The sequence below is a fragment of the Penicillium waksmanii genome (assembly GCF_028829765.1).
Source record: "Penicillium waksmanii strain IBT 27052 chromosome Unknown utg000004l:1.0-5674109.0:1.0-5678898.0, whole genome shotgun sequence".
Taxonomy (NCBI): Eukaryota; Fungi; Ascomycota; class Eurotiomycetes; order Eurotiales; family Aspergillaceae; genus Penicillium; species Penicillium waksmanii.
Window position 1 is genome coordinate 314,356 of NW_026643251.1, and position 25,830 is coordinate 340,185.

Here is a 25,830-nt window from a genome sequence, read left to right on the forward strand (position 1 = left end):
GCTTTGCCCAAAAACTCTACGCAATCTGCCATGAAATTAACCTAGCACTGTTTACAGAAGATAGAAACTTGGGTACCAAGGTACTATCTAGGTATCCAGGTTATCCACGCCAATAACCGTGATGTTCATGCGTGTAGTTTCATGGAGGCATATCATGTTATTAAGGTTCGAAAGAGTATCTTTATGTTTCCGGATATGAAAGGCAAGAATGGTCGGCACTGTATGTATGGATGTTGCGCACATGAAATATTGCCAGACTAAAGTTAGCCCTTCATTCCAATCAAGTCTATTCCTCCGGATCGGTTGTCGGGTAGAGTTCAGGATCGGGCCACCGGCGAAAGAGATCCTGCAGATGATCCAGTGGGGCCGCGATGAGCGCGGTCGCCGTCTCGTAGGGCGAACAGGGCGAACGATCTGGCAGCGACGGATGGGCACGCGTGGGCGCAAACCATTTCGTGCGAGCAAACTGGCGGGCCAGACGTTGACTCTCCTCTAACGTGATGGCGGATTCCAATTTGACCAAGTCCAGAGTCTCCTCGGTGTGGATGTGGGCAGCGAGATCATCCATCAAGACGGTGATGGTGGGGATGAAGCGTGGGTCGGAGCAGTGGAGATCTTGGAAGATTTGGAGATTTTCTTTGATCTGCAGTTGTTAGCAGAAGTAAGGAAGAGAAAGAATGAAACCAGTCCAAACATACTAACCTTTTGATGTGGGTGGTATTCGTCGTCGTCGTGGTGTTGTTGTTGTTGCTCATCCACTGGATCGTCACGTACATTATTCTCCATGGCCGGGAACAGCACGAGCTCCTCTCCAACAAGATGACGGGCCAGTTCCCAAGTAAATTGGTTCTGGTGACGGGTTTGTTCGTCCTCATCAGCGGCATCAACAATGCGGCGGTAACACAAGGCCAGATCACGGTGATCGGCGCGGATGGTATTGGCGATGCGGTCCATTTGGTGATGGTGATGGGACAGAGGAGAAAGCTGAGTGAAAGAAAAGCATTGTATGGATCTGTCAAGAGTCGAGAGTCAAGAGTCGAGAGTATGGAAAGTTGAAGTGGAGAAGTCCACGGGAGATAAACCCGCCAAAGAGAAACAAGTCAGCAGATCAGCCAGTGCCAACACTTCCCCATCATACATCACACCAACCACCACCACCACCACACACCTCCAAATACTCCAAGGCCATGTCATCCGACTCCACTGGAATGCCTGTGCGGTTTACTAAAAAACTGCACGGGGTCCGGGTCCTCAATGACTTTACCTTCATCCAAATGGTGCCCACTTCTTCTTTTTGCTACCCCTCAAGAGCAAACAGTAGCAGCAGCAGCAGCAGTCAACCGTCATGAGTTTTGCCTCAAGGTCAGTTTCAGTAGGTGTAAAGGATTTGTACGGACACTCCCTGTTTGCGATGCCTTCACTACATTCTACCTCCTCACTATCTTTCCTTCCCTCTATCTCCCTGTACTGACTGACTGACTGGCTATCTCCAGATTACAACCCCACGGGGAGCAACCCGCTCAGACCATCCCGACCGTCTCTGTCCAGAAGAATATGCGCTCGGGAATATGTGGACGACTCTCTCACTGGCTGTGGCCGACGTGGTGGAGCCCTCCCTGTGAGCCATCGACAACTCCCCGCCCAACCCGCCAGCCTTACGACGACTGCAAAGCATGCCGTGAATGGCATGTCGTTTGCGATCACGCCAAGCCGCAGTGTTCCCACTGCTGCCAGGAACAACTCCTATGCTTCTACGTCGATCCCACAGCGAAACCGAAGATCAAACGCAAGCCAAAGGCCGATGTGCCAATTCTAAAGCCAATAGTGCCCCCGTCTAAACGTTCTCCCGGAAGAGAACAGACTCCACTCCAAAGCACAGCAACAACATGATCCATGACCTCTTATGAGTTGACATTCAACCCCCAGCGTATACGACATTCAACGACTCGAAAATCTGACGATGCATTTTATTATACCACCATATCTGCATGCTTTGCTACTCTCTGGCGGGCGCGAACATTCTCGAAGCTCGCGAGACCGAGCCGACTCGGAATGCCCTTGGAGGAATACTTCACGAGCAGAGTTAGCAATCTATAATAATCTCCCTTCCCTCTCCGCCAAATGGCGGGGAAATCGGGTTCCCAGACCCCTCCCTCCTCTCCAATAAGAGTCCGACTCCTCCAACTTGGGGTAAAATGGCGGGGCCACCAAGACCTCCACCTTCGGCCTCAGAGACCAACAACGGCGAGAGCAAACCCTCCTCTCTTCCCCTCCACCCCGCCCTGTTCGATAAGATCGGCATCTGCAACTCTGTAGTCCATTGTAGGGTATCTCGGGCTGCCGACTCGGATCAACGCCGATGGCATCCCAGTCGGAGGACACTCGTCCGTGGAGCACAGTCGCCCGGGGACAACTCCACCAGCTTCTACATAGCAATTCCATGCCCCAGAAAGATTGAAGACCTATCGAGCACTATTGAAATTGTAGAAAAGATTCACCTAACAGTCCATTATGATCCGTTGAAGAAGTGTTGCCGGGCGGCGCCGTAACAATACCTTCAACCTTAGAAATCTACAAGTATAGGTAGTACTCTATACTATAGATACTAGTACTACTGCACACCACCAAACACATTCTCCACTGGCAGCCTTCAAGTTCAAGTTGAAATTCAACTTGAATCCAACGTGCGTCCCAAACTCCTCTTTCCTTCAAGGCCTGATCACAAATGCTAACAGTTCAAAGATGGACACCGAATACCACCGCCTTGCGGAAACCATCCGCGACCAAGCCAATATTTCCCTCAAACCACGCTACATCGTAGCCATCGCGGGAATCCCCGGCTCAGGCAAAACAACCACCGCGGCAGCTGTGGTAAATCATCTAAATAATGAACCAAATGTGGAAGCCGCTCTACTCTCTATGGACGGCTTCCATCTCTCCCGCCGCGAGCTCGATGATCTCCCAAACCCCAAAGAAGCACATATCCGACGCGGCGCTCCCTGGACCTTCAACGTCTCCCGATTTGTGACGTTCATGCACCAAATACGCCAATGGGCCGACAACACACCCCTACCAAAGGAAGGAAAATGGCCATCAGACCACGTCCTCAGCGCACCAACATTCGACCACGAAGCGAAAGATCCCGTTGAAGAAGGCATCTCCATCACGCCCGATACATCGATCATCGTCGTCGAGGGGAATTATCTTCTCCTTGACGAACCGGGCTGGCGAGACCTCGCGACGCTCTGCGATTACCGCATCTTCGTCGAAACGGATCTTCTAGAGGCGCGGGATCGGACGGCAAAGAGACATGTTCAGGCGGGTATTGAGAAAACGATGGAAGATGGGTATCGGAGGGTTGATACTAATGATTATCTTAATGGGATTTCCATCCAGGAAAAATTGATTGTTCCTGATATGGTTGTTAAAAGTGTTTCTGTTCACGCGGATGCATAGGCAAGAGATGAATTGCCCTTCGACTACTTTTGCAATATCATCAGATTAGCGTTGCAATGATTACCTTTTTTTTTCACAAGACTGCACAATCCCCATGACCTGGCATGAGGCAATTTATCTGAAATGACGTTTGGGGTTTGGGGCCACAGAGAAACTTGAAGCATAAGGCCTCCCATCTTGCACTCTTAACGACAAGAAAGCCAGACTGCCACGTCTTGGCGGCTGAGTATTAGGATAAGCAGTAACCTGCCAGACAAGCCTGCCTTCGCCACTTTAGCTCATAGAAGGGGCTGAGTGGGCGCTCAGATGAGATGCAGGGTCCAGGTGCCATTTCATTCTAACGGAATATGGCATGAGAAAGGCCATTCACTCCTGCCAGAAGTAAGACATCCTGCATATTTCTCCTAGCGGATGGACCCGACAAGTCTCTGCAGACTGGTCATGGCAGCTGGGGACAAGCCAAGCCTAAGCACTAGCCCTGAAATAGTAAAGGCCGCTATGAAAAAAGGGGGCTGAAAGATGGTAGCATCAATGATTGGCCAGAATGATTTATATTGAGAATGGGGATCCGGGAACATCAGCAGAGCCGCCAGGGCTGATTTCCAGCATTCAAGTTGCATACTAGATACCGGTATGTCTTGATTTTATTTTGCGGAAGGCTATGATTTTACTGTTTCAAGTGAAGATTTGGTTTATTTATAGAGATCTCTAAGGGTTTAATAGCTTTTTGGTAGAGCTTTGACCTAGGCTTGGAACTAGCCAAGCACTTGGTAGTTTAATATTAGTAGGGTGATTCTATTTGGGGCCAAAGGTGTGAAGAGCCAGGCTCTCAGGTCAATGTTGGGGGCGAAAGATTTGAAGCGGGTCAATTCATTGCGTGGTATTGGAGAATTGGGCTCATTGGGTTCTTACCCCTGTCGTAAGACAAGTCCTACGAGATATTCGGGAGAGGGTGGCGCAAGTTCTGTCCAAAAACTACCGTGAATTTCGAACTGTAGGGACCAGAAAGTGTATATAAAGGCCATTAATGACCCTCTTCTCGTGCTGATTTGGATCTTCGTCTTCACTCTTATCCTCATACTCAACTTCAGTGACTTAACACTCAAAGTTCAAAAATGAAATCATCTATTCAGATCCTTGCGGGCTTCGCCCTCTTTGCAATTCCTGCTGTCGTGAACGCGGACTGCAAGCTTAACAACAAAATTAAAGACGACGAGAAAACTAGCGAAGACCGCTCTGAGCTGTGCCTTGCCGAAGGTCCCAATAAATGGACCTTTGCGATGCAAATCAGCCAGGTCAGCGTCCCTACTTTCGACGGTAGCAATCCATTTGCTGGAATTTCTGGCTCCAAGGCCTTTATTATTTATGACGATGTCTGCAAGCGTGCTGGCGTCTACTCCCCTGACGAAGAAGGCAACGACTGCGGCATTCCTTATGTTATCGAAGAAGAGTGGCTGTCGGATAAACTCACTGTTACCAACATCAACTGGGATGTCGCGGACCCTTTCTTCAAATTCAACTACGCCGGCAGCGAGTACCAGACCGGGCAGGGCTGGAATATATGCAGTGACATTAGCTCGGGCCTGCGTGCAGAGCAGGCCTGCCAGGCTACTTTTTCCAACTGGGTGGAATAGATGGTTGTATCAGCGTGGCTACTACAGGATCTCATGTGGTCAACCAAAGGTTACTAGCCCGACCTAGTAGCCAGTTGCATAATTGCAGTTTGTGATGATATGTGGGAGCTGTTATAAGGAACTTGTTGGTGATTCCTATTTTATTTCGTGTTTCATAGTGCTTTCTGTTTATATGACCTCTTGTTTGTACATGTGTTACAGTCAAATCTACATCGTATTATTCCAATATATCGATACGAACCCATCGGTTCTACTAGCAGGGTTGTGAAACTAAATTAAAATCGGGAAAAGTAACCGGATTCCGTAATTCAGATTGTAGTTAGTCCGGCCTGCATCTGATTCAATCGCTTACAACAAGCCCGAAATACCTATCAGCATTCTTCTTCACCTCGTCTGCCTTCTTCCGAATGTCAGCCACAAAATAGAAGCCATGCTCACACAAATATCCATCTATCAGACCAGCAGGAACCCATTCAAAATATATGTTATTGACCATAACACGGCAATTCGCTGTCTTGGGAGGGGATCCTTGAATCCCTTCGTAAAGTAAATCGATGCCTCTCACGCCGCTGCCAGCCCAAGGCGTCGTAACTTCCACGGGATCATTATATTCTTGTTCACCCTCATGCTCCAACTCGACTGGCAGAGCGACTTTGTCCACTGCGCTTAATATGAGTACTTTCACGCCGGGGCTTATATGCTTCGCACTTAGAACAGCGGGTAAAGAGCCAGTCTTGTTACTGACCCAGCCAGACGACGATATGCTATCAGCTCCAAGAAGCACAAAGTCGGCATCGGATGCAGCTATAGCTGCTGATGCGTCGGTGTAGATCGTCAACTTTAGATGCCGACCGGATGCGGCTAGGTGCTTTGATTGAAACGAAGATAGCAGCGTTGAAGCCATAGCAGCCCCTTCGAATAGGGGTCGAGACTCTAGGATACGTAGGTCCAGAGTTGATATCGAAAGAGACGAAAAGGCATCAATGATGCTTTCCCGAATTGTGGAACTGGCAGATAACGTGAGGATGGTGAGGGTGTCCTTGGACCCGTGTTCTGCAGCTGAGGGAAAGCTGTCCTGGAGATACTTGACAAAGGTCTCCTTAATTCGTGTTGGGATCTCCCGGCGCGCCTCCAAGTGGTGATCAACCATTGCCAGGATACGGTCCCATGAGGACTCATTTTCCAGCGTCAGAGGGAGAATAGTTTCGATATCGGCAAGAATACTGAGAAATGCATTGAGTGTTGCCGAGCCCATACTTTCTCGCCCGTTCTTCCATAGATGCCATGCTGCTGTGCATGTGGTAGCCCACCAATTCCTATCGCCTCGAAGATGTACAAGGACATCCCGAAGAGCCGTCACAGCAATGGAAGTCAACTCGTGGGATCCGCTTTGGTGGTCTGTTTTCAATTGATACAGACCCGAGCGGAGGGCTTCACTTGCTGCTGAGTTCATCTCCATTTCGAACCAAACTCGTCTTAGACTCTCAACTAGACGGGGAACACCATTGAATGTCTCATCATCAGTGACTTTGTTCGGATCGTACCAGTCCCACCCGTCATGCTCCCAGTCTATTTGGATTTTGTCTTGTGCCTTGAGCCGCAGTTGAAATGCAAAGGGGTGAATTGTCCATCGTCGTCCCGCTGAGATATCATCGAAGGTGAACGGGTTGCCTTGTCGCCACAATGTCACTTCGCGGGCCGTTAGGCGTGTTTCCTCCTCGAGTTCTCTCCATGCAGCGCGGACTGGTGATTCGCTATTCTCGATCGTTCCCGATATTGGGGCCAGACGGCCTCTTTACCACGTAGGTCTGGTTAGCTGAGAAAACTTCTTCTGGGCTGTGAACTGACTGGTATGTTCTAGTTTGTTGGCTGCGTCGGAATAACGCCACCCGCAGGCTATCATCGGTGCCAGTGAAGATGAAGGAAGAGACCACGGATCGTTTCTGTAAGTCAGTGCTTTGACTTTGCTGTGCAGCCATGACTTAAGCTTTCATGATGGATGTGAAAAGAGTGGAAAATCCGGGCTGTGCGGGGGAAGTGAAGATGGGTATGTCATGATCACATCACCCCCGTGATCGCCCAGTACCTAATCATGTAGCAGTACTTCGAATAGGCGTATGCATGGGGACTTCCATTTCTTCGCCAGATTCAGTAATCTCGCGTAAGCCCCGTATAGTCAATAAATTTGACTTCATCGCCCGGGTCCAGTGTTTGTTGTTGATCTCGAAAGTTCGGGCCCTCCGCTACCTACTAGACCGAGGCGGAGATAAGCGGTGTTAAGAGCAACAGTATAAATCCAAGCACCCGCGTCCGACCACTAACAGACTGGCACTCCACCGATTCTCCTCCTCTTCTTTGATATTCAATCTCCAATATGTCCTCCGTCATTGTGTTCGGTCCGACCGGTAGTGTTGGGTCTTTTGTGGCCCGCACCGCCCAACAGCTTGGGGCTAAGGTGTTCCTCGCAATGAGAGATACCACAAAAGCAATTCCAGGGTTGACCCCAGAAGCTGAAAAGGCAGGAGAATTTGAAAGAGTCCAGGCTGATCTAACCCAGCCTGACACCGTCACTGCGGCCGTGCAGTTGTCTGGAGCCAAGCGTGCTTTCATCTACCGAGCCAACGGCATGCCCGACCACATGCGATCCACGTTGACTGCGCTCAAATCTGCTGGCATCGAATTCGTTGTGTTTCTCAGCAGCTACACTATTGCCGGGGACCCGCGTGACGTAAAGCCCGATGATATGATTCCTTTCATCCATGCTCAAATTGAGATTAACCTGGATGAGATCTTTGGCGCTGATCACTATGTTGCAATCCGCCCCGGTGGCTTCGCGACTAATCTGTTGCGCTTCAAGGATGGCATTGTTTCCGGCGAGCTGAAGATGTTTGGTCCAATGTTCAGAATGGATTTTGTCACTCCCGTCGATATGGGTCAAGTCAGTGGGACAGTCTTGGTGCAAGGGCCTAAGAACAACCAGCGAAAGGTTTATATCTATGGACCACAGATCCGCCCTCAAAAGGAAGGAGTGGAGATCATTGCGAAGATTGTGGGCAAGGAGATCAAGTTTTTACCTGTCACCGCGGACGAGGCGATCGGGCAATTTATGGCATCTGGCGTGCCAAAGCCTGTTGCGCTGTATATGGTCGACAAACTCGATAACTCCGACAACGCGGATGCGGAACGTGCTCATTATGCGAGTGGTGTCGAAAATGTGAAGCTATACCTGGGGAGACCAGCCACAACTCTGGAAGCTTGGGCGCAAGGAATCAAAGATATATTCGAAGATCGTGGCTGAGCCCCCGTCATTTACCCGGCATCGTCACATTCCAAGACGCCGCCTCATTAAAAGACAAAGAAACAAGTTCCGCATAAGACCAAAGTATCTTAGTAACTTATGTAACTGGTCGGTTTTCAGATTACATGCCACCGTTGCAAGTAGTGGAACTGGGGGCCAAATACCGAATGGAATACATACTCTACTAGTAGCCACTACCTAACATCGTGGTGAGACTAGTGTAAAATATCCCGCAGCCGCATTGTGGTGGGTTACTTTTTGGCTGCTCCAATTGGGTGGTTGAGCTGGTGGTTACAATTGCTCGGAAGTATCTTGTTTCAGGCGTTCTTACTGCCAAGATAGATTACCCAAAAATCGAACCCCTCCGTAATAGTTGTTTTCTTTTTCTTTTCTTTTTCCTTTCTGGACAACCCTGCATACGTGGTCACATGACGGGCCCCCTGAGCTTGCGCGATTGAAAACAATCGAATTTCTCCGATCATTCTGTGATCCAAGTTTCCTTTTTATCCCAATTGCTAGCAATGGCCGTGTCACAGAGAGCTACCGCTACTGCGGCTCCACCCGCCAACGGTGTCAAGGAGAACAAATCCAAGCCTGCCCCAAAGTTCAGAGATGGCGCGTCCGACGAGTTCGAGTTTGGTGGCTCAATTGGCGTATTACTGCTGATGACTGGTTTTCCCATCATCATGTGGTACATGTGGATTGGCGCAACCTATTACGATGGCAAGCTTCCTCTGCCTGAGGTCGACCAGTCTTGGTCCGATTTTGGCCGCCACCTCTGTCAATTGGTCTATGAGGGTGCCTATCCCACCACCAAGGCATGGGTAATCTACTGGGTCTTTTTCATCATGGAGTCTTTGATGTACTGCTACATGCCCGGCGTTTCCAATTATGGCCGTCCCCTGCTTCATGAAAACGGAAAGAGGCTTCCCTACTACTGCTCTGCCTACTGCAGTTTCTATGCGACACTTGCAATCGTTGCTACCTTGCATTTCACCGGCGTGTTTCCTCTGTACACGCTGATCGACGAATTCGGATCTATCATGACTGTCTCTATCCTGTCTGGCTTCCTGAACAGCTTCATCGTCTACTTCCAGGCTATCGTGCGCGGACGGACCCACAGAATGTCGGGCTCGCCCATCTACGATTTCTTCATGGGCGCCGAGTTGAACCCACGCATCGGTATCTTGGACTTCAAGATGTTTTACGAAGTCAGAATTCCCTGGTTTATTCTCTTCCTTATCACCTTGTCCGTGGCAGCTCGTCAGTACGAAACCTATGGCTACGTTTCTGCTGAGGTCATTTTCCTCGCTGGAGCCCATTACTTGTATACCAATGCTTGTGCCAAGGCAGAGCAAATGATCATCACAAGTTGGTAAGTCAATCTAAGATGAATGAATATATTCTTTGAAAAAGTGGCCAAACTAATATTCAAACAGGGACATGTACTATGAGAAGCTCGGATTCTTGCTCACCTTTTGGAATATGGCCGGTGTGCCATTCTCCTATTGTCATTGTGCGCTTTACTTAGCCAACCATGATCCATCTGAGTATCGCTGGAACAGATTCGCACTGACAGTGTTCGCCGTTCTGTACATCTTCTTTTACTGGATGTGGGACAGTGCCAATGGCCAAAAGAACGCATTTCGTCATGAGGAGAAGGGTCAGCTTATCAAACGTAACACTTTCCCCCAGGTGCCTTGGCAAGCTATCAAGAACCCCAAGACAATTAAAACCGATGCTGGCGATCACATCATGGTCGATGGCTGGTTTGCTATTATCCGGAAGCCCAATTATGTACCTGACATGTTCTTCTCTATGTCCTGGGGTCTCATTACTGGATTCAAGTAAGCAATTCCTTTCGCAAAAGCTATGAACTGCAGTCATTAACACATAACTTATAGGAGTCCATTCCCTTGGTTCTATTTCGTTTTCTTCATGGCCATGATCATCCACCGTACCAACCGGGATATCAACCGATGCCGTCGCAAATACGGAGAGGCCTGGAAGCGCTATGAGAAGGAGGTTCCCTATCTGTTCATCCCAGTAAGTTTTCAAATGATGTCCAAGACAAGACTTATTGCTGACAGGCTTGCAGTATGTTATCTAGACAGCGCGTTAACCGTGCGAAAATGGTCAATGTGGCTAATTCTTTGCTCCTTGTACGAAATGGGCTCCTACTTTGGAGCCCATTCGAACTCTACTTTCGTTCCTGACACCTGTCAGGCTCTTTTTCTGTTGACGCTTCCTGAATTATGAGGCTGCTGTTTTAAGATCCTTGGGTTTCTGATACCCAATGCATTTTGCTTCTCATCACAAAAGCGATATTCTTTGCAATATTATTAGGTGAAGGATTGATAGAACTCTTTTTTAATACTTTAATTGCAATTCTCAGATAGTTTCAGAAGTTTTACTAATTTACTTTCACGATAATGAATCTAGTGGTGCCAGTATTTGTTTCATTCAAGTTTCTATAGGTGCCACTCCTCTAAACCCACCTCTATAATCTTCTACCCCCTCCCTAAGCCTGAGTGGGACGGCACCATGCATGCAAGTGTCTGTTAGGATAATAGGCTGCAATGCACTCTCGCCACACCATATCCTCAGGCGTCGTTCCGTCAATAACCATATCAAAGTTTCGAATCATAGTCGCAAAAGCGATATACATCTCTGCCCAAGCAAGGTTCATCCCGAAGCACATGCGAGGACCTCGACTGAATGGCACAAGCCAGTGATCCAAGTCACTCTTTTTATGAGATTTGGGCCTCGTCTTTCCATCTTCACTCTCTACTTGCTCCTTGCTCTCTAGCCACCTCGCAGGCCGGAAATCCAGAGCATCCTTACCCCAGACTTCAGCAGACTGGTGTACGTGCAAGATCGCCATGCCGACCGTGGCTCCTCCCGGAATTTGCTGGCCCGATATGACGGCGCCAGTCTCAGGCACGACACGGGTTAGTGACACACCGGACGGGATAAAGCGAAGAGATTCTTTAATAGTCGCTGTGAGCAGTGGCAAGCTTTCGAGATCAGCTAGCAAGGGCTGCTTCTCGATGTCTGGCCAAACAGTCAGAAGTTCACTTCTGAGCATTTTTAGCAGGAGGGGATCCTGCATCGCATGCCAGTGACCCATTAGCAGTGTGTCTGCCACCGTATTCGCACCCGCGAAGATAAGTGTGAAACCCTCGTCGTGCAGGGCTGTCAGGTCTGGGACCTCCTTTTTTCGGTATGCCTGGGGATCGAGCATACGGTGGAATAGAGTTTGATGGGGCACTTCGTCGAGCTTCGAGGGGCAATTCAGAACAACCTGCAGCTGTTGCTGAATGAGATCGCGGACTTGATAGAGACGCGGAGCCAGCCGTTTAGCATCAGGAACGAGTTTCATGACTAGAGACGGAGGAATGGCAAAAACCAGATCGCGAATCAAGGGGAAGTTCTTCAAAAATGGCAGCAGCTTCAGACTTGCGTCCATCGCTAAGATCAGAGGGTCGCTGAATCCCGGTGCATCGGTCGCATTCACAGAGTTTCCAAAGGTGAAGCACATGATAGTATCGAGGGTGTAGGACCGGAAGGCATAAAGGAGATCGATAGAGCTTTTGGTTGCGTTGGTTTTGGTAATTGAGGAGGCGAGGCGGGTTGCCTGTGTTTTGAAGTGAATGTCAGTTACGAAGTAGAAAACTTTTTGCTAGACGGAATGCAATAGCCAACTTACATTTCGCCAGACAAGATGCTCCAGGTTCGTAATTGCCTTTTTGGAAAAAATGGGAAGAAGAACCTCACGGCGCTCCTTGGCCTGGGCATATTTCAGGAACACGAAAGACCCAGTCGTGACACCGGGGGTTCGGTAGAGGCCGGGGTCTTTGTCCCATCTCTTGCTGCTGTTATAGATATCATGAAACGCGGATGGATTTCCGAAATGGAGCTAAAGGCAGATAACTCACGTTAGTGATACGAGGATACTATGATAGATAGAAAGGGAAAGCAAAAAAAAAGACTCAGTGATATCCTACTTCATTTGGTCCGATCCGAACAATTTCACCTGAAGGTATTTTTATTAATAAAGAAGACCATCTTTTGATTGCTTTCCCAGTTTGTCTCACCGTATTTCTCGTGCAGATCAAAGAGCTCTAGAGCCAGCGTCTCTTGCTTGATAACTTCCTTGTATGCTTTCCAACCTGATGTAGCGCCGGCCATCCATGGTCCGGGGAATTTCCGTAGTGGGTGAAAGAATACATTGTATACTATGCGCCATAATCCCAAAAATGCCGCAGCTGTCAGCACTGATAGGCAAAGTAGTTGAAGTGCCATGGTGCTCGTGAGAGATTGTAAAAAGTAGGCAGTCCAAGGGCATGGGAAAAGAGACACATATTTAAGTTTCAATCCTTCAGGAATTCCTCCATGACAATGTTACGAACCTCGTCGCCAATACCATATTTCTGGTAATCCCATCCAAGGCGTGACGAGAGGGGCATTGTCGGGGCTACCACATGCGGGCCACATATAAATGACCAAAAATAATGCTATGGGGCAGTAAGAATCTAGATTCTTGTATTTGAAGCATGATAAGCCGTCGGATGATACACAAAGGTGCATGAACAACTCGCTCTTCCATACGACTGTATATAAAATCCAGTGCGTTTCTACTGCGGCTTAGTGCATGGGTCCCCCAAATACAGACTAATAAACAAGTCTAGTTCGGGTCAAAGGAAGTATAACAGGCTATATATCAGAGATCATTCCTGGGTACGCAGCATGCCGCAATATCTTACGCATTTTATGGTGTCTGTTTTCGGCTAAAGAGCACACTAAGGAGTTACTCCGATACCCTGGAGGGGCCTTCAAAGCAGAAATGTCTCATGCATGAGGTTTAGCCCTGCAAGACATGAAGTCTACAACCATACTCGTAGTCAGCCGGTGACTTTGGTTAAAAGCCACGAATGTACTATGTAGGCCAATTAGCATGCTCTTCGCTAGAAAACGGGGCCATGGCTGTATGGTATCAATCTGTTCTGTACGGTAATACGGGTTGGGCATCCATTCGGCGGCCGCTGGACTACGTGTGATTACTGCCCCGGCGGCTCCGCCAGACTCATGGAATCAACACAGCCCGCTGGTCCCCGGGCAGACAGAAAAAGCCTAGGGCGTTCAAGTTCGACTTGTAGTATTACCTTGACAGATTATCAATATTTTTGTTCATGCCAGCTAAGCACTTTGCGGCCGACGAAGGGTTGTAAAAACAGCAAACATCAAGTCATCCTCACAACAATTATACGAGCATGTCGCTTCAAACTCTTGTCTTGGCTTTGCTATTTGCATGGCTTGTTTATGCTGCAATTAGTCACAGACCAACGTCAAAGACGAAAGAGGCTTCTTGCTCACCCCCACCTATCTTCCCCTCATGGATCCCCTTCGCAGGCCATATTTATGGAATTGCAACCAAAGGTTCAAACCCCTACCTTTCGTCACTATGGTATGTACTGATATTTTCCTCTGTTAAATGTGTCCGCTATTCACACGAAAACTTCACAGTTCGACCCAAAACTCGCCAATCAAAACTCTTAAACTCCCCGGAATGGACATGCATTTGGTTCACCCGCTAGATTCGGCTAGCATGAAACAATTCACGAGTATGCCTCACCTGAGCTTAATGACTGTTTTCCGTGTCGCTGTCGGCCCTTCAATGGGTCTCTTACCTGCAAGTGAGAAAGTCCTCACTGATCCGGATACTGGTGACTTCAAGCGAGGTTTGTCAAAGTTGTTCAACGGTGAGCTCAGGAAACTGGACAACCTTCGAAAATATGCAGGCCAAATGGATGCGACAATTGATAGATATTGGGATGAGACGGCTCCAAAACATGGGTCAACAACAGATGTTAGCCTGGGATCTTGGATCTTTGATTTCCTTTCTCGCTCGATGGGCGGTGTATTTTGGGGCGAAGAAGGGCCATTCGAAGAGAAAGAATTCCGTGATAATCTGAGGTACGCACAATTTGCTCGTGAAAATTCTAGAATCGGTTTCAAACAGCTGAGTACCTTTCTACCCACAGGATCTTTATTCAAAATCTAGAGAGTCTGCGCAACCCGATACCATGGCTGGTCCCGTCTGAGATTCGTTCAGCACGAAAATCTGTTCGTGACAAGATTAGCCAAAGTACCGAAAATAAGAGTTACGGAAAGCAAGAGAAGCAGGGGGTAACGCTCTTTGCGCAGCTCGCTTCTCTCTATGAGTCCCTTGAGATTCCTCGCGAGGGATTTACTGACTGTCATCTGACAGCTATCGTCGGGCTGATGTCAAATGTCATTAACATCATGATATGGGCAATGTGTGAAGTCCTGGCCAATCCGGAGCTTTTGACGTCCCTTCTCACTGAGATTAAAACTGTTGTTGATGATTCGTCCTCAAACATGAGCATCGAAGTTGACCATCTCCGGCGCTCCTGTCCACTTCTAGTGGCAACCTGGTACGAGCTTCTGCGCACGTACGGAGATGCTCCGGTCGCGCGTGGGGTGCACGAGAGCAGTCTTTTTGACAATAAATATCAACTTGAGAAGGGATCGATTCTCATGACTCCAATCCATCTGCATAACTTTGATAGGGATATTTGGGGTGAAGACGTGGAATTATTCCGACCCAGCCGATTTCTTCAGAAGGACGGGGAGATCAACCAAGAGCTGGTCAAGCATCTCAACGTCTTTGGTCTGCCCGGTATGCACCAGTGTCCCGGGCGATACCTTGCTCTTAACTTGACCGTTGGCCTTTTGGCGAAATCTATCCTAGCCTTTGAGTTTACGCCCACGCCTGGGGAGCCTCTTGGATGGGGAGTAGTACCCGCGCGAAAAGATACTATGTTGGGGTTGCCGGCTCTAAGCCGCGACCCTACTGTTGTTCTAAAGCGTCGAGATGGAATTCAAGGTATACAGCTATTATTTGATAATGTGAAACCAGGCTGGTAAAAATTTGCAGTATTTATAATGAATGTCTGGTTGAGCTCGTCATGTATCACAGCCGGGGCTTCGGGAGTCAAAAAATATAGATTGAGGAATGGCAAAACCTTTACAAACGAAGTTTCGGTAATCTCAAAAAGAAAACAAAAAACACCCAGAAATCGGGTTTACTAGCTTTTTCCAAAGACTTCTGCATCACATGCTTGCAGAAATCTCAGTATGGTCGATAGAGTGCTCCATACTTGGCGACAAAAAATGTCTCAAGGCAATCAATGTTTTGTCGTATTTCTACTCTAGTAAGCAGACAGCCTGGAGCCTAACCCGTCACAATACAATATCAGTCATTGGCCCGCAATTCATGTAGGTTTTGGCCCCTGATTGTTGGTTACATCGGAGATAAACACTAGGTTCGCGGCCCCACTAGCCGCATTAAGCTGTGGGCCATGCCACCTCAGATCTGACCTGCATGAAGGATTTACGGAAATCAGGTTCAATTTCACATGTATATTGTCGGCCTGGCCATTTGTACGGAGTACCCAGGTCGTAGTGCCTGCTGGTAGCCCACTTGGGTACGCTTACCCGCGGAATCCCTTGATCTGAGGCTGACTAGTGTTTTATATCTTCCAAGGCTGATAGCACTGATCATAGCATAAGCTATACATACTGTATTTTACTGTATTTTCTGCTCTTTCTTAGATTTGGGTATATGTTTTTACCGAACTTGGGTCTGGGTATAGATCCTGTAACTATCCCATGTTAAGTAGTTTACTTACAGGCTTCGGCCCGTTCCCCATCTATCAAGTTTCTTCCAATCAGAGGGTATATATCCACAAGCGTACGGTACTTACAGTTCTGAGTATGTAAATTCGAAGACATAGGAAGAGTGGGGCCATAAAATTTACTAGTAATACTTGTATGTAACACCGATATACTCTGGGATTCCTTTTATTCTGCTGATGATTACGCATCGGCTACAATTCCTATTATTCGTTTAAAAGAACCCTAGAGTGCATGTGGACTCTTTTTATGCGCCATTTATGATGGCACGCTGACCTGAGATTTGTACTTGGACAAGTGAGAAAATGGAATTCAGCTTCGCAATCGTCAGCGCGTTGGTGCTATTTTTCATCACGAACTACGCCTGGCGGCTAGCTCGCAATGTCAGCGCCGCAAAGGCCACCGGGTTGCCTTTCTTGATATACCCGATTGATCCAAGTAACATAATCTGGCTATTGACGACCGTCCCTTTACGACCGTGGCTGAGGAGCATTCTCCCAACACGGATATGGAATCGTCTTACGCTGACGATTTATGGCTGGGATTTTTATGAGAAGCGCCGCCCGTTCGATGAATATGCAGCCCCTCAAGGCAACCCAAAGTCATTTTTGGTCGCCAGTTGTGGACCGTTGGAGCTCTGGACCGCCGATCCGATCGTCGCCACAGATGTCCTGCGACGAACAGATGATTTTAAGATGCCGCCACTGGTTGGGGTTCTGTTAGGGCAATTTGGCCATAATGTTCTTACGACAAATGGGCAAATATGGGCGAAGCAGCGTAAAGTTGTGGCCAGTGTGATCAACGAACGTATCTCCAAGACTATCTTTGATTCAGCGATATGTCAGACCACGGGGATGTTAGATGAGCTTTCTTCTACTGAAAGCGAAGTCGAAAGGCGCTCTATTGAAACGATAAAAATGTTTGATATGATCAAGCGGATTACAATTCATGTTCTCAGTGAAGCTGGCATGGGTGCAAAGACACCATGGAAGGAAAAAGATGACTCGGACAACAAGTCCGAATCGGGATTCAAAATGACATATATCGAAGCTTGCAAGATTGTCATGGAATCTGTTACTGGTCCGATAGTTATCCCAACAGGTGTACTTTTGAACTGGCCATTCTGGCTACCAGGACATGGATTTATGAAACAACTGGGAATTGCAAAGCGCGAGTTTCCGATGCACACTGAGATCCTGCTTAACCAAGAACGCCAACGTATGTCAGGCAAGGATGCAGCATCAGAAAAAAGCAACATTATGAGCCATCTCCTGCAAGCGTCAGATGAACAATCGAGCGAGTTAACATCTCTCAGCAGGGATGAGTTAAACGGCAACCTCTTTCTTTTTACAGCAGCTGGTTTTGAGACGACAGCAAATACTCTCTCATATGCCATAGTTTTGCTTGCTAGGTATCCTAGATGGCAAGAGTGGCTTTTTGAAGAGGTTGATGCCCTGCTTTCCCCAGACGCGTCGGAGACTCCAGAGTATTCTGCTGTCTTTCCGCAGGCATCACGACTTATGTCAGTCATGCTAGAGACGTTGCGTCTGTACACACCTGTCGTTCATGTTCTCAGAACGAACGAGACAACTCAACAGATAAAGACAAGTAAGGGCATAATTGCCCTTCCGGCCAACTCGTCTGTGATTATCAATCATATTGCACTACATCTTGATCCTGAAGTTTGGCCCGATATCAACCGCGGTTCCGATCCATCATGGGTCAATGCAAATGATGAAGGAATTCCCGATGAGACCATTTTCCGGCCTTCTCGCTGGATAAACCCTGTCGGGTCTCCACGTCCCATATATCAACCACCAAAGGGGTGCTTTCTTCCCTGGGGTCAAGGCCCTCGTATCTGTCCAGGACAGAAGATGGGCCAGGTTGAGTTCGTTGCCGTCATGCTAAAATTGCTCCAACAACACCGCATAGATGCTGTCCCGCTCACGGGAGAGAACTCAAGGGATGTTGAACAAAGATTGGATGAGCTGTTGAGAAATAGTATTCCAAAGATGACCTTGATCATGGACGGAATTTATAATGTGGGTACGACAGGAGGTGTCAGAATGCGCTTGACAATACGATAGTAGTGTCAAAATAGATAAGACAGAATGTCCAAGAAAAAACACCAACAGGTCATCTCTGTCAACACCTGTTGATAGGCTGCGTCATTACATCTGCGTTGTTATAACCCAAGTTGTCGTTCCAAAGCTGTTATTATCGACGAGTGGGAAATGGATTTCCTGGCTTTTATGATTTACTTTCCATCATCTCCTGCTTTTCGATTTTTGGGGATGGAGAGACTTGTAGTATAGGATGGAAATATTTGCGAAACTTAAAAGTATCAGAAACATCGTACTGTGCATTGCTCTAAATACGACATCAAGCCCGGGACACACACCTCCGACCCGTAAAAAAACAATCATTATCAATCAACCCCAACGCCAACGCCAAGGTGGGGGACAGGGTCGTTAAAGACCCCCACCCATGAAAAGACATAAAGAAACAAAGGAAACCCGGACTATATGCAAAACGGGGAGAGGTATCATAATATTCAAGTGTCGCGAACACGCGCCTGTCGCTTTGCTGTGCCGATATGAGTATTGTGCACCTTCGTTGCGAACTTCAAGCTGGTCAACGTCTCCGACATGTGTGCCTGCAACGGGCTGGCCATGACAAACATGAGGGTTTTCGAGTTGCCGCCGAGGGAAAATTGGAGCAGGTAGGTAAGCTGTATGAAGTGTTAGAATGTTGGGATGAATAAAGGTATAGGACCATAATGGTTGGGGGAAATTACCTTGCTGTTCCGGTATGGGATGTGACCACCATCCTTGCCTTGGCCAAGAGCAGCAATCACATCACCCAACGAGCTGAGACTGCGATTGATGTTCTGAGTCTCCTTGAGACGTTCACCTGTGGCCCCACTATGGCTCAGGCGCTCGCTACCAGCGAGATCGACCAGGTTGAGCGTACCCTCACTGCGCTCGCCGGTGATGTGGTTCTCTCCAATGAGTTTGAGAATAAAGACGGAGTGAGATCGCGAGGATCGCTCGTTCGCCTTTGTCGCTGCCACAGAACGATTGGCATCTGCGTTTTTGAGAATCGACTCCACCATCTCGGGTGAATCCAATTGCACCGTGGTGATATCCGTAATTATTGTCTTGCCGCGCTGCATATCGTGGCGGATTTCATGCTTCTTCTTGTCCAACTCATCGGGATTGCCGAGTAAATCATTCAGGTTCTCATTGTACACCTCCACGAAGTTTCCAGCCATGGTATAGCGCCAGCCCTTCTCCTCCAGACCTTGGGCGGTTTCATATATTTGGTGAACAGCGCGAGGGATCATACCATCCTGAGAAGACATGGTGTGTGTCTTACCACTGCCAGTTTGACCATAGCAGAAAATGCAAACATTGTACCCATCAAGAGCACTCTGGACAAGCTGGCTGATTTCGTCGAAAACCTCTCCATTCTGCGTGCGGGGGCCAAAGACGCGATCGAAGGAGAAGTTGTTATTCTTGCGCGAGACAGTCCCAAGACTGCTTTTCTCTTCAGGGCCCATGATGTTGATCTCCTTGGCGTCCTCGGATTCATCGGGGTATTGCATAGCAGCGATCTGGGAGGCAGGCTCGCTGTTCAAAGAGGGACGGACACGGCAGAAGACACGGATGTTTCCCTTCAGCTCCTGGACCTGGTTGTGAAGCTTTCGACGAAGTGTTTCCTCTCTGCGCAGCTTCTCCTTGACTGCGTCGGTTTCGGCTAGAGCGTCCATCATGTCTTGATTGCATCGCTCAAACGCTTCAGATTGTTCCTCTCGGCCGCCCTCTAGGAACTCAATGCGGGCCTTGAGGGCTCGGATCGTAGACTCCAAAGTGACGCTGTTGCTACTGACTGTGTCTAGATTCTGGCGAAGATCGTTGGTGTGCTTTCGCTCGCGGTCCAATTCGGCTTTCGTGCTCTCCAACAAGCTGCTGACCGAGTCAATTTCGCGGAGTTTGCTTCTGAGTTCCATTTCAGATTCTTGCAGCGCGGAGGCGCTTTTCGAAGTCATTTTCCCGAGCTCACGAACGCGTGCTGCCTTCTCATCTTCGATCTCATTCTCCAGTTGCCGTCGAAGTTCTTGCATCTCAATTTGATGACGGGCGCTCAGCGCTTCTGAGTCCTTTTTGCCGTCTTGTCGAATTGATTCCATCTCAATGCGCTGGCGCATTTCAAGATCGTCCATGGCGATCTCCTGGTCTCGTTGAGCAGCCTTCAATGAGTGCTCGGCAGTTATTAATTGGGTCTTCAAGACCTCCATCTCCACTCGCAAGTTTGTATTGCTTTCTGTGATGGCATCGCGAGTTTTCTCAAGCTCGTCAACTAAAGGCAGTCATTAGAACAGTCGCCACATCCGGCGTGACGGGTCAACTCACTTCGGGTCTTGTAGAAATCGACCGATTCCTTAAGGCCGGCACTATTGTGGCCTTGCTGGTTCATCCGTGACATGAAGGTTTCAAACATGTCGTTCATTTGCTTTTCTCTGAGCTCGTGGTCCCACTGGGTATCTATACGGCTGTTAAAAACCTGAACAGAAGAATTTTTGGTGAGGAAGAGGGGGGTGGGTTGCTTGCGAGTGCTGCTATTAAAGTGCACAAAGGGAGTCCGCTGGGGCTGGGATGGCGTCGCGGGGAAAATACGCGACGCTTTGCCAGGTCTCATCGGGGTGAAGGGAGTATGATCCATTGGGGGTTGCTTGAACAGTGGGCATGGCACAACATCTGGGACACCACTATCCGCAAAGGAAACAGACGCAAATTGGGTGGTCAAGCTAGTGATCTGGCTTTCGGCAGTCGATGATGTTGTGTTTTTGCGCCGAGGGCCATTCAAGCTGAGCCCTCCACGGGATCCATTGGGGAAGGGAAAAACACGATGAGGGAAAGAGGAAAACTGCATACCCTTTCTTTTTCCCAGGACGCTTCCTGTGGCATCGTCCATGCGGGTGTCCATTGAGGTGGCGGGGCGAGAGATCGATGAGCCGTTCAGTTTGCGGGTACCGATCGAAGAAGCCGGTCGTGCCATTGAGGAGGCCGGTCGCATGCTACCAGCACCGACAGTAGATGAGAAGCCACCCTTGATTGAGCGGGTCGCTGTTGAATTGCTTCGGGACATGGTCGATGAGGCGTAGGAGCTTCCGCGGGCGTGGGCCTTGGTCGGGCTGGTGGGCTGTCGCATGGTTGATCCGGAGCGCTTGGTATCCGTAGGGTTCGGGGCTTTAGATCGAGTTGCTAGCAATCATGGTCAGTCATCAAGATACGTCTCTGCAAGGAGGGCGTTCGATCTCGGTTCGGTTCATACGAGAGACGCTGGTGGCTTTGTTGGCAATGCTTCCAGGCGGCAGGATGCCGGATCGCGAATTGGTTGTTGCAGAGGTCATTTCGCGCAGACCAGGTTGAGGGAGACGCGACCGAGTTGAGGCCCGGGGGTGAGACTATGACAGAGTGAGTAATTATTCCGAAATTGATGTTGATGTTGGTTCTGGTGTCAATCATGCGACGACGTGAGGGGGCACTGGCGCACAGGCGCAACATACCAGATTCTCATCATCCATGGTTGCTGTAGAAGGGGATCGCCAGGACACCGGGGAGTAAATGATCCGGGCGAGAAGAGAGAATTCTCGACCTGCCACGATCTCTTTAAGGGGAGTGAAAATGAGGGGAAGCGGGATTGTAGATGCGAATGCGATGCGATGCAAGCTGTTTGGCTGGTCGGGGCGGGTTTGGCTGGTTTGGCTGATTTCCCCAGCGACGCCGTAAACAAACGATGACTCAGCGGGGCTTGCCCCGATTGGGGCTAGCGTCGGGTCCCGCCGTGTTATGTAAGATATCACGTGATCATTATCATTTCCGGGCAATTGCAGACCACGTGACACGGTCACCCTCGAGGCAGGCACTGCCTGAACAACACAACTTGCTGATTATTATTGTCTTTGACTTTGTCAACTATTCTCTTCTTCTCAACCCATTCCATATCTCATTCCTGTGCCTTTACTCTTTCTTTCTTTGACTGCCCTCATGGTCACGTTGCCCAAACTCAATTGCGACCAATCGCCACTCTCCCTCCAGTCGCCGCCGACGCAGCGCGGACTCCACTCGGCCCGCTGAAACACCCAAAGCGCCCCAGTTCCCGCATTCCCTCGTTGCTGGTGGACAGCTGGGTCTTCTCCATTCTACCTCCTCCTCTCCGAGCTCCCTTCTTTTCCATATCTTTCCGTCTGACCGTCGGTACTCAAAATGTCCGGGCGTTTTGTACGTGCCTCCAAGTATCGTGAGTATCATTTGGTGTCCCGCATCTTCTTTTCATAACATCCCGCTGACCGTGCTCGTTTCTGGCAAGGCCACGTCTACGGGCGTCCGACGAAAAAGGTACTATCATCCCTCCTCTATATCTACCCCCTTGTGTCCCCCTGTCGGGAATGACTTTTGACCAAATCTGACACCCATTGCGGCCTCCAGGACCAATGTTACGATAACCTCCGTATCTCCAACAATGCCTGGGATACCAACCTAATCAAGGTCCGTCCCTCGTGCCACCCGCACCGCCCCCTGACGTTTCGCCCCATTGTCGATCTAACGGTTCTCCGATATAGGTTAACCCCAAATACCTCTCGCTCAATTGGCAAGCCAGCGGTGGTGGTGCTTTTGCTGTCATCCCCCTCAACGAAACCGGCAAACTCCCAGAGCGCATTCCTTTGTTCCGTGGCCACACTGCCGCCGTCCTCGACACCGACTGGTAAGGGAAATAGAGAAGGAAGGCGCATACATCGCAAGCTTACAAACGACACTCCAGGAACCCTTTCCATGATGATATTATTGCTTCAGGTTCGGATGACGGAAAGGTAAGCTCTTGGGCGCGAGAAAACAACCCTCCCGTCGGATCGCGCTGATCATTTCTTAGGTCCTTCTCTGGAAAGTTCCCGACAATCACACCGTTCGCCCCGATCCCGAGGCTCTCGACAGCATTGAAGAAAGCTTGAAGCCTATTAGCAAGCTGAGCAGCCAGTCTAAGTGAGGATCTACAACCATCCTACGCGATGCGACGCGAGGGCGCAACACTAATAACCTTGCAGGAAGGTCGGCCACGTACTGTTCAACCCCGCCGCCGAGGACGTGCTGGCAACGACCTCGTCCGACACCGTGAAGATCTGGGATATCGGAATCGAAAAAGAGACGCACACCTTCAACGCGGGCAACGTTGTTCAGTCGCAATCATGGAGTGCGAACGGTGCCCGACTGGTGACTACTGTTCGTGCCGATAAGAAGGACGACAACAAGCTCAAAATTTGGGATCCCCGCCAGGCGACTGCCGTCTCCGAGACTAAGGGTCATGTCGGAGCTAAGAACAGCCGCGCCATTTGGCTCGGCGAGCGTGATCAGATCGCAACCACCGGTTTCTCCAGATTCAGTGACCGCCAACTGGCCTTGTGGGATATTCGCGCCATGCAGGAACCCATCACTGGCTTCATCACTCTGGACAAGAACTCAGGTGTCAACATGCCCTTCTGGGACGACAGCACCAACTGCCTTTACCTGGCTGGCCGTGGTGATGGCAACATCCGCTACTTCGAGCTCGAGAACGACAAGTTTGAGCCCCTCGACGAGTACAAGTCCTCCGACCCTCAGCGTGGAATTGCATTCATGCCCAAGCGGGGTGTGAACATGCATGACACTGAGTTGACCCGTGCGTACAAGACCGTTGACGATACTTATATTCAGCCAATCTCGTTCATCGTTCCTCGCAAATCCGAGACCTTCCAGGACGATATTTACCCCCCTACTATCGGTCTTACTCCTGCTATGAGCGCTGGAGAGTGGCTTCAGGGCAAGGAGGCGATCCCGCCCAAGATCTCTATGGCCAGCCTCTACGACGGCGAGGGTGAAAAGGAAGTTTCTGGGGTTCAGGATAAGCCCACCACCGCCACGGATGCCCCTGCTCCCAAGGCTGCCGAGCCCGCTCCTAAGAAGAGCGAGCCCGCTTCACTGCCGGCTGCCCGCGAGCCCGTTTCCGAGCCCACCCCCGTCGCTCGTCCCGGCCCCTCCATGAAGGATCAAGGTGCTTCGATGGCCGCCATGGTTAACAAGTTCGCCGATGACAAGGAAGATGAGGTCAGCACCGCCGACGATGATGATGATTCCAGCTTTGAGGAGGTTCCCAAGCCCGTCGAGCGTACCCCTCGCTCTCCTGTCATCCAGGTCACACCTCCCCGAGTGAGCAGCCCTCTGCGACCCAAGGAACCCGAGCCCAAGCCGGAGCCCAAGCCGGAGCCCAAGCCGGAGCCCAAGCCCGAACCCCGCGTCGTGGTAAGTTCTTCACTATCTTACGTGGCTCCATTCATTTGCTAATCATTACAGACCTCCACACCCCCCGCCTCCTCCTCCCCAGCCAGCGAACCAGTTGTCGCAACAGGCTCCGTGCACAAGGAACTCGAGGAGATTAAGAATTTGATCACAGCACAGACCAAGACGATTGCTGCCCAGGCTCAGCAGATGCAAAGCCTGACCGCTGAGATCGAGTCTCTTAAGACCCAACTGAAGTAAGCCTGAACCAAGGCCAGGGTATGTTTGATATTGTTGTATGCACATTTGCCGTTTGTAATGTAGTGACTACCTGGTGTTGGCGCCCCTGGACATGCACTTGGAAATGACATCCAGTCCCTCGACATACGAGAATGCTCTGCTGCATGTGGATATCGTGTTTGTGTTTTTTTAGCGGTTCTGTCAATACATTGACTCCAAATTCAATTCAAAAGAAACTTGCAAATTTTCTCGGAGATCTAGCGGATCTACTAGTACCTCTTGTAGTTAAAGCCCGGATTAAATACAACTTTAACCTCGGAAGTTGAACTTGAGCATTATATAGTATTCTAGTAGATTGGGCCACTCTAGCAAGCTGCTTATTCCAGAATGACTCGGACTCCGAGAACTTCAAGTTCCCTGGGGCCAACTTGAAGGTTGGCAGTGCAAGGAGTACTAGCACTCTGCTTCCAACATTAACGTCGCCAGCACTAGCTTAATATCCACATAGTATTTTAACAGTACTACTACTAAGAGGATCGGCCCCGTTCAGCCTGACCTAGGACGGGTCATAGAAAATCTATATCTTAAATCCGGTGTGCGAGTCAAACAGGGGTGGAGCATGACGGAGGGAATCTGCTCGATCACTGGATCTGCTCCAGACGATGAAGACGATGGTCGATCTATTGGCTGGTTGAATCCCAATTGTGCTGCGTGAATTGAACCACTCGATGATCGTGATTTCAGTGGCGTTGCACCCCCTAACGTGACCATTGGAGAGATCTGAGTGGCTGGTCCCAACATCATGAAATCCGAGTCATATTACAAGAATACGAACGCAACCGAAGAGACAATTGTGCAGCGGGACTGGTATCGTTGGCTTCGAACTGGTGACATCGGTTATATCGGTGGGAGATGATGCGTCTACATTGTAGATCGATTGAAAGTGGAATCCATGAACATTCATAATTTTATAAGGTGGAAAGGAAGCTAATGGTTATTCTCTAGGGACTGATCGCAGTGAAAGGCCTGCAAGTCGCCCCCGCCGAGCTGGAGCAGTATCTTCTTACCCACCAAGACGTCGTAGACGTCGCAGTTGTGGGAGTAAAGATGTGAGTTTTTTTCTAGATACACTAATGCCATCAAAATCTCTAGAGAAGAGACAAAGTGC

The 25,830-nt window shown here is 49.4% G+C and overlaps 12 protein-coding genes across 12 annotated transcripts; 8 read left to right on the top strand and 4 right to left on the bottom strand.

Moving 5' to 3' along the window:
- Positions 1–286: 286 nt before the first annotated feature.
- On the bottom strand, positions 287–954 carry N7481_002988 (uncharacterized protein; the record flags this gene model as incomplete). Its single annotated transcript, XM_057262207.1, has 2 exons — positions 287–643; positions 703–954. The coding sequence occupies 2 exons, from the start codon at positions 952–954 to the stop codon at positions 287–289; spliced, it is 609 nt and encodes a 202-aa protein (XP_057123868.1).
- A 391-nt stretch (positions 955–1,345) lies between these two features.
- N7481_002989 (transcriptional regulator family TF) lies at positions 1,346–1,890 on the top strand (the record flags this gene model as incomplete). Its single annotated transcript, XM_057262208.1, has 2 exons — positions 1,346–1,362; positions 1,494–1,890. The coding sequence occupies 2 exons, from the start codon at positions 1,346–1,348 to the stop codon at positions 1,888–1,890; spliced, it is 414 nt and encodes a 137-aa protein (XP_057123869.1).
- An 852-nt stretch (positions 1,891–2,742) lies between these two features.
- Positions 2,743–3,456, top strand: N7481_002990 (phosphoribulokinase/uridine kinase family protein; the record flags this gene model as incomplete). Its single annotated transcript, XM_057262209.1, has 1 exon — positions 2,743–3,456. The coding sequence occupies one exon, from the start codon at positions 2,743–2,745 to the stop codon at positions 3,454–3,456; it is 714 nt and encodes a 237-aa protein (XP_057123870.1).
- Positions 3,457–4,571: 1,115 nt separating this feature from the next.
- Positions 4,572–5,090, top strand: N7481_002991 (uncharacterized protein; the record flags this gene model as incomplete). Its single annotated transcript, XM_057262210.1, has 1 exon — positions 4,572–5,090. The coding sequence occupies one exon, from the start codon at positions 4,572–4,574 to the stop codon at positions 5,088–5,090; it is 519 nt and encodes a 172-aa protein (XP_057123871.1).
- Positions 5,091–5,430: 340 nt separating this feature from the next.
- Positions 5,431–7,069, bottom strand: N7481_002992 (translation initiation factor eIF-2B subunit family protein; the record flags this gene model as incomplete). Its single annotated transcript, XM_057262211.1, has 2 exons — positions 5,431–6,883; positions 6,939–7,069. The coding sequence occupies 2 exons, from the start codon at positions 7,067–7,069 to the stop codon at positions 5,431–5,433; spliced, it is 1,584 nt and encodes a 527-aa protein (XP_057123872.1).
- Positions 7,070–7,464: 395 nt separating this feature from the next.
- N7481_002993 (uncharacterized protein) lies at positions 7,465–8,388 on the top strand (the record flags this gene model as incomplete). The annotated part of the gene is made up of 1 exon (XM_057262212.1): positions 7,465–8,388. One exon carries the CDS (start codon positions 7,465–7,467, stop codon positions 8,386–8,388), a length of 924 nt encoding a protein of 307 aa, XP_057123873.1.
- Positions 8,389–8,909: 521 nt separating this feature from the next.
- On the top strand, positions 8,910–10,498 carry N7481_002994 (uncharacterized protein; the record flags this gene model as incomplete). The annotated part of the gene is made up of 4 exons (XM_057262213.1): positions 8,910–9,763; positions 9,828–10,235; positions 10,293–10,434; positions 10,487–10,498. 4 exons carry the CDS (start codon positions 8,910–8,912, stop codon positions 10,496–10,498), a joined length of 1,416 nt encoding a protein of 471 aa, XP_057123874.1.
- A 411-nt stretch (positions 10,499–10,909) lies between these two features.
- On the bottom strand, positions 10,910–12,693 carry N7481_002995 (cytochrome P450; the record flags this gene model as incomplete). Its single annotated transcript, XM_057262214.1, has 4 exons — positions 10,910–12,025; positions 12,098–12,307; positions 12,396–12,424; positions 12,486–12,693. The coding sequence occupies 4 exons, from the start codon at positions 12,691–12,693 to the stop codon at positions 10,910–10,912; spliced, it is 1,563 nt and encodes a 520-aa protein (XP_057123875.1).
- A 968-nt stretch (positions 12,694–13,661) lies between these two features.
- On the top strand, positions 13,662–15,339 carry N7481_002996 (uncharacterized protein; the record flags this gene model as incomplete). The annotated part of the gene is made up of 3 exons (XM_057262215.1): positions 13,662–13,855; positions 13,915–14,364; positions 14,433–15,339. The coding sequence occupies 3 exons, from the start codon at positions 13,662–13,664 to the stop codon at positions 15,337–15,339; spliced, it is 1,551 nt and encodes a 516-aa protein (XP_057123876.1).
- A 1,073-nt stretch (positions 15,340–16,412) lies between these two features.
- N7481_002997 (uncharacterized protein) lies at positions 16,413–18,194 on the top strand (the record flags this gene model as incomplete). Its single annotated transcript, XM_057262216.1, has 1 exon — positions 16,413–18,194. The coding sequence occupies one exon, from the start codon at positions 16,413–16,415 to the stop codon at positions 18,192–18,194; it is 1,782 nt and encodes a 593-aa protein (XP_057123877.1).
- Positions 18,195–18,661: 467 nt separating this feature from the next.
- On the bottom strand, positions 18,662–21,638 carry N7481_002998 (putative kinesin family protein (KlpA); the record flags this gene model as incomplete). The annotated part of the gene is made up of 4 exons (XM_057262217.1): positions 18,662–18,838; positions 18,905–20,469; positions 20,523–21,359; positions 21,404–21,638. The coding sequence occupies 4 exons, from the start codon at positions 21,636–21,638 to the stop codon at positions 18,662–18,664; spliced, it is 2,814 nt and encodes a 937-aa protein (XP_057123878.1).
- A 741-nt stretch (positions 21,639–22,379) lies between these two features.
- On the top strand, positions 22,380–24,683 carry N7481_002999 (coronin; the record flags this gene model as incomplete). Its single annotated transcript, XM_057262218.1, has 8 exons — positions 22,380–22,413; positions 22,483–22,511; positions 22,602–22,661; positions 22,736–22,878; positions 22,936–22,984; positions 23,044–23,153; positions 23,216–24,446; positions 24,498–24,683. 8 exons carry the CDS (start codon positions 22,380–22,382, stop codon positions 24,681–24,683), a joined length of 1,842 nt encoding a protein of 613 aa, XP_057123879.1.
- Positions 24,684–25,830: the final 1,147 nt, after the last annotated feature.